An 11,405-nucleotide genomic window follows, 5' to 3' on the forward strand; every position below is an offset into this window, starting at 1 on the left:
TTATCTCTCCCGTGTTCACTCTCTGCTCCCTTTCCCGCTTCCTCATAGCTTATTCCTGGAAAAGGGAGGGTGGGAACGGAAATACTCCATTAGACCTGTCTCTGCCGACTTACATTTCCACAATGCATACAGTAACGGGCAAACCAGACTCCTCCTCATTTTAAGCACCACATACAAATCTTCCCTGTTCAATTAGAGTGAACCAGTGCTGCCAGCTACCACCGCCGACTGACACATCAGCAAGGACTAAACTTGGCCAGAGGAGCTTCTGATCAAGAAATCAGATTTTCTAGGGGCTGGAAAAGTCAATATGTTGGATCAGATTCATCTGCTGGCTGCTGTGACAGTCCTGGGGGTCCTGGAGCAAGGTAGGGACCATCAGCTGCATGTGCCCCAAACTTGCTGGGTCAGTCTACTGTACCTTCTCTGATTTCCTTTGACTTTCATATTTCATTTCTGCTGTTGTACTGGCAATTCCCCACTTTTGAGACAGTGGACTAATATCTTGTCTGGGTTTTGAAAAGTATTCAACAAAACAAGTGCTTGGGAAGCCCTTCTTCTGACCCGATCTACTCCTCTGTTCAGAAATTACATGGTAGATCTTCTCCTCTGCAAACATGTAGAATTTCTTTCTTTGAGAAATGGGTTTACAACAGTTCCTGAGGTTGGTGTAGGCATTAGTACTCAAAGAGCATACAAAGAGTGTGGAGAGGTGGAAGAACGGGCTGTGGTGGGTCACACGGAACATCTCCCAGCTGCGGTTCCACATTGCATGACAATTTAATTCGGTGTCTGGGTGGCTTATCTGTGGCATCGGTTCCCTCCCTGCTCAACTCTCAGGATTTAGAAGGGGAGAAAATTAAAGACAGAAAAAACCTCAAAATTGGCAGTAACAAAGTGCATCTGAACTGCACAACAATTTCTATAGATGATAGATGATTGGTTAATTACACAAGAGAGAAAACAGGTATCCACTGGTAGTACACGACTGCATACTCCTCGCTTCACTGTTGCACTGGGTCATTCTTACTCCTTGTCTGAAAAGTATCTGGGATTTTCATGCAGATTTCTCTGCTAAGTGGAGGTGCGGGGTTAGGAAGAGACAGCAGATCTTTTGCCCCCGCCACAATGCCCCGCAGAGCACTGACCGCTGCTCCTTGTCTCTCTTTTGCTGCAGCCTACTTCTTCCTCCAGGTCATCTATGCCAGGAGGATGTTTGGCATCTCTCCTCCAAAGACCTCAGGCCCACCTGAATTTGAGAGGATCTATCGGGCACAGTAAGAAACTCCTCTTATACAATGCTTGTCAGATCTCACGTCTAAGGCACTGCTCCTCCTCTGCTTTGCCATTCATTTCTCAGAACAGATATTTCAGCAGTTACCTCCCTTGGGGTTAAATTAACGGATTTAAGTGGCAGCAGCAGGACTAGGTTGGCTCATGAATCCTAAACACATTAGCCATTGCTGACAGAAATCACACAGGAATCGCTGCTGCAGAGCGAAGGGCTGCTGAGGACATAGTTGTTGGTGCCTGAGACTTAGGCTAGTTTTAGCCAAGTGGTGCCAAAGCCTCAAACAGCTTCAGCCCTGCTCTGAACCCCACTCGCTGGGAAGGACAAGGTCCCAGTTTGATCTCAGCTGGGGCTGGGACAGGGATGGCCACAATCCAGCATCTCTGCCATGACTCCTGTGCTAGGGCTGCAGTGGGGAGGGAAGCAGAGCGGGCAGAAGCTTCCACTTCTGCTGTAGCTGATCACTGAAAACAAAACAACTGGGCAGCAGGAGCAGGATCTCCTCAGCCATCCCCTTATCTGCTCCTTTGCCAGCCTAGACTCAGCCTCATCCAGCATCTCTTGGTCCTACGTTGTCTTTTAGGGGACAGGGCACAGCGCACAAACAACCCAAATAGCTAAGTGCTCCCTCCCACTCCTGCACGAAGCTCAAGCTGCTCTGGCCTCACCGGCTTAAGATGCATTTAATCCTCGACGTGTGTGCAGCCTGCTGGGCCAGACCTTCCTGCGGCTTTGGGGCTTTCACAGCAGGGTTTCAGCTGCGGCACTCGGGAAGGGGCAGTGGGGTTGGCTCATGGTCTGACCTGGGCATCTTTGACTTAATTTCTTGTGCCCCGGAGACCCAGTTGCTTCTGCTGTTTAATTCATGTGAATAAAGTTGGGATGGGAACTGTGGGGAAAGGTGCAAGCCTGGACGGTTTTATGGTGATACCAGGTCTAAAAAGCAACAGCCTCCAGCCTCTGGAAGCTGCTAGGAGAAGCAAAACAGGAAGATCATCTTATTTTCCTGTGTTTATGACCTTTATCTTTCCTGCCAGGGTGAACTGCTCTGAATATTTTCCCATTTTCCTGGCACTTCTGTGGCAGTCTGGACTCTTCTTCCATCAAGGTGAGAACATCCCATTGCCTGGTTTGTCACTGGATCTGTTCCCCTAAGTGTTGGCTCAGTCCTCAGGTCCTGCTTATCTTCTGAACAATAAATTAGGCAGCAATTCTGTCTCTGATGGGAGTGTAGAGCCAGAGGACCCAGAGCCTCTATTCCTTCACTCTGGGCTACCTGCTTGGCTCAGAGTAGCTCTTTTAGAGCTTTTGGAGATGGTTGCTCTGATGTCTCCCAACTGCAGGTCTGGCTGCAGCCTTGGGTCTACTCTACCTCTACGCCCGCTACTGCTACTTCATGGGATACAGGGCATCGTCCTCAGAAAGGTAAATGTCTCTGCCAGCCTGGAGTACGTGGTAACCCCTGGAGTTTTGCATTTGGGAACCTAATTCGCTTCGTGGAAGCTCAGGAATCCCTCTGGCTGCTTTGGTGTCCCTGCGCGACTCGGCCTTGCCAAGCTATAACATGGGCGTGGGTACCAGGCTGGGGCCAGAGACACAGACACAGGGCAAGGCAGGAGCTGCCCCAAGCCCTTTGTGGGGGTGCGTGTGCTCCCTCGAGGTAGGAGCAGGGCACGAGACTCAATGCAAAGGACAGGGGACGGCCAGGGGCTGCCTTTCCATACCCCTTTTCCGGGGAGGAGGGGAATGTGCCCGGGCAAGAGCAGCGATGCTGGGTCTCAACAGGCTCCCTCTCTCCCACCAGGCTCGCCCCCATATACTTTAGCACTGGAGTTCTCTGGATTCTCGTTGCAGTGTCAGCCCTGGGCATCTTGCATTTCTTCCTCTCTCACTATATGGGGCTGAACATCCTCCAGCTTCTCCCAGCGTGACCTGCTCCTCTGTCCCTCATCGGTGTCCTCGCCTTCGAGTCCTGCTCCCTCCTGCCCGTGCGAACAGACTTGGCTGTACCTCATACAGCCCAAGCGACAAATCCACCCTCACCTGGGTTGTTAACGCCTCCCTCCCCACAGCCCAGCACCGGCACAGACTGCTGAGCTCCTCAGGAGGTATCTGACCCCCACAGCACCCGTTGTGCCAAGTGCTCCATATCTGGTAGCTCCGTCACGCCTGATGAAGAAGCAGCTCTCCAAAACAAGGAGAATTTTAGGAAAACTGGACACATAAAGGGAAACTCATCTCAGCCTGAGGTTCCCAGGGGCCACCCCAGGGAAATGTGTTCTCCTTCCTCTAGCGGCTCTGCCTTCAGCCCAGGCACCAAACGCGGGTTCACGCCAGTTTTTCAAGGCCCACACCCAAGAAAGGCATTTGTTTGAAAGCAGATGTGGGCTGAGGCATAACAAAATAGGCGAGGGATAAACAGGAGCAGCCACCAACAGCGAAAGCCTGATAGTGCCCTCATAATGGTTATTAGCCGTTGTCTGTGGGTGATAATGTAAATCAGACTGCGCAAACTCATAACCGCTACGGCATGTGTGACTTTGAATACTGCTGAGCGGCAACATGCACAAATAAAAAGGCACTGAGCTTGCTGTCGTGGGTGTCTCCTTGTGGGTTTGCAATCAGCGGAGAACAAGAACGCGAGCGGTTGAGTGCAAGGCAGCTGCCTTGCTTTCCCTGCCATGCAGTGCAATCCAGCCAGTGACCCTACATTATAGAATCAGAGAATGGTTTGGGTTGGAAGGGACCTTCACAGCCCATCCAGTGCCACCCCTGCCATGAGCAGGGACATCTTCACCAGCTCAGGTTGCTCAGAGCCCCGTCCAGCCTGGCCTGGGATGTCTGCAGGGGTGGTTCATCCACCACCTCTCTGGGAAACCTGGGCCAGTGTTTTATCACCCTCAGGGTCAAAAGTTTCTTCCTCATGTCTGGCCTGAATCTCCCTTCTTTTAGCTTAAAAGCATTACTCCTTTTTCTGTCATAATGCACCCGTCTAAAATGTCTGTCCCCATCCTTCTTATAGGCCCCTTTTAAGTAAGAAAAGGCTGCAGTAAGGTCTCCTTGGAGCCTTCTCCAGGCTGAACACCCCCAGCTCTCTCAGCCTGTCCCGTCCTGTGGGAGGAGAGCTCTGAGCAGGGAGAAGCTGATTTTCAGAGATGCTGAGCTCCTGGATTGGGGGCTGAGCTGCTCAGCACCAAACAGTGGTCCCCGCTGGGTGGTTTGGCCAGTGCTGAGTGGTTTTGGCCAGTCCCCCTTTGGCCTTGGCCACCCTCCAGCAAGAAGGGCAGGATTTTCATAGGAACTCAGTGTTCACAATGCTGGTGCTTTTGGACATTGGTCCGCTCATCTGAGACACACAGCTCAGAAAACACCAGTGGTGCTCCGTGCCATCACCACAGGGCACTTCACGCCAAACCCAGACAGCAAAAATAACTGCATTAACATACTGCCAGTCTAACCACAACTTAAAGCCCGCCGTCCTCCCCCGTCTTCCCCAGAACTTTGCATTATCTAGGCTGTAAGAACAAAAAGCAGAGTTTTTTGGAAGAAGTGATTAATTTTTCACATTGTTTCATTTCCTTCCCTGCATTTTAAATTGGCTTATTCATCAAAGTCCCCAGTCCATTTCCCTTTTGGGCTTTCGTGCCTTGGAATCATACTGCTGCACTGAAGTTGGCAAACATTGCAAGGGAAGGCTTAAATTCAAGCAAAAATAACTGTACAGCACTTGCCTCCACAAAGTTTTCAGTGCAGTGAGGCCCCATCCTCACGGGAACTCCAGGGTGTCGCCAGTCACCTCCCAGAAGGTTAGTACAGAAGGACCAGCCCCGGCTGCTGGTGCAGGTGCTGTCTCTGTCTCAAAACCCAGCTGTCTCGGGTCAGTCGAAGCTGGTGCACAATATTTCTGCAGACACAACCTCCACCTTTTACCCCGGTACCATTTTTCTAACCCAGCTGTATCGCCCTGGAGCCACTGCCCACTGCAGCCCTGCTTGTTTCAGCTCTGTGCGTGACAGGGCACAGTGACTCAGAGGAGGGAAGTTAATGATTCAGCAGTGAGGCTTCTCCCCCTGGATGCACAGAAGACCATTTATAATCTTGGTGCAGCAAAACCAAGCTCTGGCCCCGGCTCTGCCACGGAAAAACTGCCCAGCACATCATGTCCTTCAAACAATTGCCAGAGGGGTAGTTTCAGATGCCTCCCCAGAAAGCTCCTCCCCTCCACCCAGGGGTGCTGTCATTACCGTGCTACTTCATAACTGTCATCAAAGAAAATCACTTTTCACCAGACCATGGCTCAGCGATGCAGTCGATGGTTTCAGGGCTTACCAATTCGAAATGCCGCCGCGCAGCACATTGCACTGGTGCTGTATGAAACCACTCTGCCCACTCGCATCTGCTGCAGAGATGCTGAGGAGCCAGGTTTGAACTGGGAGGGTGTGTACTGGGGGGCACAGGGTCTGCCTGTGACAACACGGGGTTAGGCGGCTCCGCGGACACCATCCCGCTGGTGCAAAGACCATTCGGTAAGCTCCAGTTTAACGGCACCGCAACCGCCCGGCAGCGCCGGTGCTGCCGCGTGGCCGATGGCAGAACCGCCGCTGCCAGCGTGGGGAGGGCGCGCTCCCCAGCGCCGCCGCTGCCGCCTCCGGCGGCCGCCTCGCTTCTGCCCAGAGGGCTGACCCACCAAACCAGCGCGGCTCCCCGCACCTGGGGATTTGTGTCCTGGCTTCCTTTTCTTCTGGTCTGGCGGGCTCAGCGGGCTGAGGGAAGAGCCAGGCGGCTGGGACACGGCCGTGCCGGCGGCAGAGCCGAGCCGGGCTGCTGAGCCCGCAGCTGAGGCTGGGGGGGCAGGTAGAGTCGCTCCAAGCTGTGCCTTAGCCCGCTCCTGCCACCTCGGCCCCGTCCGCCTCGCCCGGCTGTCCTCCCACCCCTGTCCCCCGCTCCGCTCTCTCTCCGCTCCGGCCGCGACCGCCCGATAGGGGGCGCCGGTGCGCCGCGGCCGCCGCTCAGGGGGACACGGGAGGGTCCGGGGAACACGGGAAGATTCGGGGAAAACAGGAGGGTCCGGGGAACACGGGAAGGTTCGAGGGACGCGGGAGGGTCCGGAGAACACGGAAGGGTCCGGGGGGTGGCAGCTGCTCCGCGCCGTGCCCTGTGCCGGGGGCGTCGGTCACTGCACCCCAAGACACGGCGAGGGCGGCGGTGGCACAGGGCGCCTGCCCGCAGAGCCTTGGCCATGGCGGCACTCGGGCAATAACCCTCCTGCTTCTAGTTTCATTTGTGCTGAGACAGGTCCTGGAATTAAGGTGACTTGGGGGAGTCCTGGAGCCCCCCAGAAATCTCCTGGAGGCGACTTACAACAGACGCATGAGCCCCCTGCAAGTGCTTTGTGGATTCCCGGGCTCCTTTCTCCTCCCCTTGCAGCTGCCAGTTCAGTGCCAGCAACAGGGGCAAAAAGGTTTGGCATGAGGTATTTGGAAGCAAATCCACTGTGACACAGCCAGAGGCTCCCACAGGAAGCAGCCAGCCTGATGGGAGGCCAGCCGGCAGCAAAGGAAACCTGTAGAACCAGTGAGAACTTCTTTATCACAAGAAACGCACAGGCTAATCTTGCAAACGAGCCTTCCATGTCTTGCTGCCATGTGAGCAAACGAGTGACGATGGAAGTGCAGAGCTCTGTGCCACCGACCGAGCAACTGCCAGGCGCTGCAGGGATCGTGGGTGCACGTGTTCCCATCTCTGTGTTTGCAGGAACCCAGCCGGGTTCCTGTAACGCTTTTGTACCACGTTGCAGTAGCTTATTTTTATCTTGAAAACTTCAAGGGCACCCACGTGTACTTTCATACCCATCATGTGACGGCCTGTGCAGGATACGTGCACAGACAGGTCTGGTGCGCAGATAATGGCAGGTTTACACGTGGCTCCCAGCACCGCAATGCTGTGCCCTGGGACCCGGAAAAAAATGCACCCGTGCAGCGGAGCCTGAGGAGCAGCACCCTGGTCCCTCGGGAACACGGCTGGGTGGGACTGACAGAGCATGGCCTTGAATTTCCCTGGGAAGCAGCGCTGCTAACTTTCTGTAGGGGTGTGTTTGGGAGAGGAAGGGCCTGTGCGGCTGGTAGACGAGGGTGCAGCTGGTGGCCCTGGCTTTGTGGCACTGGCATGTCACCCAGGTTTCCATAGCACCAGCATCCATAACGTAGGGCCAAGGGGAGGGAAAGAAGTAGGTCAGACTGGGCTAACAATACCCAGACGTGTCTATCTACGGCTCAGCCTGAGCCGGGAAAGGGGTTGAAATGGAGGAGATAAGCAGGGGGAAAAGAAGAAAGAAAAAAAAAAAGGAAAACACAAACTGTCCATAGTTTGAGTAATGCATTTCTTTCCTTTGGAAAAATAAAGACCTTTTAAAGCCACCTTTTTGTATCAGTACTGAGAGACTGACTAGCACCCACCTCCTGCCCATCTGACAACAGGCTACAAGGGAATTCAAATGCTAATTTGGAGCCAGACTTCTCAATGGGTTTTCATTTCTGCAGCAGCTCCGGGATCAGAGCTCTGGGGAAGCAGCCGCTGGAGCTGGGAGGATGCTGATCTCCAGACCAGTACTGGGGACGCTTTCCCTTCCCTCTCCATTCCTCATCCTCATTTGGTTACCCCCTTGGCTCGGTTTTACTTGTTTACATTCAAGTGACTTCAAGGGCAAGGAAAAAGAAAGGCAGGCACACTGGAGTTGTGTAGCTGAAATAACCACAGAAATGAACTGGTTTATGCATTGAGTCTGTGGACACCTCGCTGTCAACGTAACCAGAGTTTTGGTGCTTGTCTGCGTGCAGTATGGTCATTTTGAGCTACATATCCATCAATGCCAAAATTGAGAAGAACGTTATGGGCAATAAAACCCGGAACTTTCTAGATCTGAGTAAACATCTGGACACATATATCTGCTAGATGCATAACAGAGTAAGACTAGAGGAAGGAGGAATGCTTTGTTTGAGTGGGGGATAGCAGGGTGTAGGTGGAAGAGCACAACCCTCCCTGGAGAGACTGAGAGGGACTGGGGTGAAGAGCATGACTGTGGCTGACCCATGGCATGCTGTTGGTTTGACCGTGCCATGCTTGTCTTGAAGCGCACATCATCACAGAAGAGCTGCAGCTGTGGATGGAGGTGCAGGGTGTTTCAGACAGGCCTGTGAGAGCAGGGCCCTCGCCCCCAGGCAAATACTCCCTTCACATTACCACAGACCACAGCCCTACACAGTAAAAAACATTCCTGGGTTAGACAGTGGGGTAAAATCCAAGCAAAAAACAAAGCTGTCTGCCACTTGATATGTTAGCACGTCAGGACAGGGAGGCTAGGAAAATCTACTCTCTAAGGTTACAATTCACCTCACCTTCATCAGTTTTACACCTCCCAGTAATTATCACTTATAAGTGATAAGAGAGAAACAAGAATCCATCTCTCCCCTGGGGAGGGCAGAGCCACAGTACACACAAGGTAAGGCATAATGTGCCCTTTTGTGATTGCCCTCTCTCCAAAGTAAAACTTAGACATTTGCTGTGGTAGCTTAGGAAGGAGCGTGCCCTGCTCCAGCCCTCACTGATGCTGTGCCCAACTCTGTGTTCAGCAATTTCCAGGGTCAAAGAGCTAAAGGTAGAATTTAGGTAGGAAGAACAAAAGTAGGGTCAGCACTCAGGAGGCCTCACAGAGCACTCCTGGAGTGATGGAATAAAAGAGGATCCATGCCAGCAGCATGTGCATCAGCTGCGTTGCTTTGATGTTATGCTACTTGACGGGAGAAAGCTGGGTGACCCCAAACAACGAAGACAACGTTACCTGCAAGGGGTGGAAGTCGAGGATCATCACATGAGCAAAGACAAAGCCAGCAAGCTGCTGTGGTAGCTGCTCCTGAGCCTGCAGTTGGTGAGTGGCCAAAATAGGCTCCATTTCATGAACAGGGTAGCTGGAGTAACAAGAGCTCGGGCATTGTGTTATCTGTCCTGATCCAGGTACTGCAGCACACTCACCAGGACTCCAATGCTCTGTGAAGTATTTACGGCTCGCTCATTCTTGTTCTGGGAGGGTGTAAGGAAATGCAGACAAGGCTTGTTGCAACGGATGGAAATGGACACTTGCCCACCTCTCTCCTGGCGGGTACACGGCTGAACTATCAAAGAGCTGCAAATGTTCTGCCTGAATCAAGAAACCCGATGAGCTCAGTACAGCACCGCATGGCCAGATGGCTTCAGGATCAGAGCTGACTCATGCCCACCTAGCTCAGAGTCAGGCAAAACATGCAGATACCTGAAATGAGCTGGTAGAAGACGCCTCTTCTTTGCTGTAACTGCATTCACAGCAAGGTAGCTAGCTGTATTGGTAAAAAGCAAAAGGTATTCTACTGACTGCTGTACTTATAATGCTACAAAACTGAAATGGTAACAGACCTGAGTTACACTAATGAACAGAAAAGCATCAGACAGGTGAGCTCCCAGCTGAGCTCTGAGAGGATATGATCACTGGGGGAGAACAAGTGGCAAGTCTTCCATTTTCACAGTGACAAAGAGGGCAGAGCATAAGCTGTGGATTAGCTGGCGGCATAAAGGGAAGTGGGATAGATTCAAACAGTACAGCAGTGGCCTCAGAGAGAAGAAGGGACTTGGGTATCTGCTTTTCACTCAAGCAGTGTTTGTTAACCCATCCAATTGGTTTCTAGACCCACTTGACTTAGGAGAGCTGGGAAACATGAGCTCTTCCCAGTCTCTGCTGCAGACCACCATTTTCAGAGTGATGAATACAGAGAAAACAGGTGAAGAGGAACAAAGTACAGGTGAAGTATAACCAAAAAGCCTCTTAAACTGCCCAAAGCAAAAGCAAGTGGAAGCTGCATTAGCAAAGCTGTCAACTGGCAGCTTTAGCAGCTGATGAGCGTGGCCATGTTATCTAATATGGCAGAACACACATCATGCATATTTAATAGCATTGTTTAGCTTGTATTTGTCACAGCACCACAGATAGAGGCTGTTTCTAAAGCCATGGGTAGCGACAGAATGTTTATAATTGAATTCTAGGGGTTTTGACTGGAGGTCACATGTACAGAGAAACCTACAAAGCATTGGTAGTACAAGACTCCCATGCATTCTCAGACCACGGATGATAAAGCGAGTCAGCTGCTAGCACTATTGAGAGTTAATCGGGTTTGCAGATTAACTATAAGATCCTGAATTATACATGCTTATATGCAAATGTTAAGAACATGCAACAAGTGTAGCTGAGATCTGAAGGATAAAGTTTATCCATTTGTTGTTCTGCTTCCATCATAATTTCTAGCTAGGAAAGAAAGGGAAGGTGCACACAGCGATGGGGTCAGGATGATGGATAATGAGTTCTGTCATCTTTTCAGAGCAGGTATTTAAACTTGGATCACTGTTGTCCCTGAAATGGGAAATGCTGACCCATAAAAGAATGATTGGTAATTATTTTGCTTTGCAACAATATCTCCAAAACCTACTCAGAAATCAACATCTGCATCACTTCCAGACGTGCAAAGTGTCTCCATATGCTTAGATGCCTATAACCAGAATATTCTCTTGAACCAGAGTTGCAGATTTTCTCCATTATTTTCTTGTCTAGGAAAGAAATTTAAGCAAGCTAACAGAGATTTGTGACTAGCACCAAACAGAAATTTCCTGAGCAGGTAGCAGGCTTCAAGGAAAAGCTTTACTTTGGTCCAGTTTAACACTTGACTTCTCCGCTCAGCTGTATGGATCTCTCTGATGCCTGGAGTGGTGCTCATGCTGTCCTGGTGCGGGTCTCTGCCCCCAGTCCTGCTCACCATGAACTTTGAGGGAACTGGGCATGTTGCACAGGGGCTGTGTGACTTTCTGGCAGATCGTTTCTCCAGCAGATTTCTACCCAGGAGGCCACCTCTTTGCCCATTTTCTACCAGATGGACTAGAAAACCCAGCAGGCTGAGCTCGGCTTAGATTACAGCCCTCCCCAGGCTGACTTGAACAAAACAAAATTTATCTTCTGGGAATGCAAATAGGAAAATGAGAGCAGCTCCTCTCCCCAACAGTGTGGGCAGCAGGTGTGCCTTTCCCTTCGCAGGAACTG

General features: G+C 51.6%; 1 protein-coding gene across 1 annotated transcript; it reads left to right on the forward strand.

Annotated features, from left to right (window-relative positions):
• Positions 1 to 243: 243 nt before the first annotated feature.
• On the forward strand, positions 244 to 3,222 carry LOC308045988 (leukotriene C4 synthase-like; the record flags this gene model as incomplete). The annotated part of the gene is made up of 5 exons (XM_080353576.1): positions 244 to 368; positions 1,178 to 1,277; positions 2,329 to 2,399; positions 2,635 to 2,716; positions 3,096 to 3,222. The coding sequence occupies exons 1-5, from the start codon at positions 311 to 313 to the stop codon at positions 3,220 to 3,222; spliced, it is 438 nt and encodes a 145-aa protein (XP_080209702.1). The 5' UTR covers positions 244 to 310.
• Between the last annotated feature and the right edge of the window lie 8,183 nt (positions 3,223 to 11,405).

This window comes from Nesoenas mayeri (genome assembly GCF_963082525.1).
Source record: "Nesoenas mayeri genome assembly, chromosome: 14".
NCBI classification, from domain to species: domain Eukaryota; kingdom Metazoa; phylum Chordata; class Aves; order Columbiformes; family Columbidae; genus Nesoenas; species Nesoenas mayeri.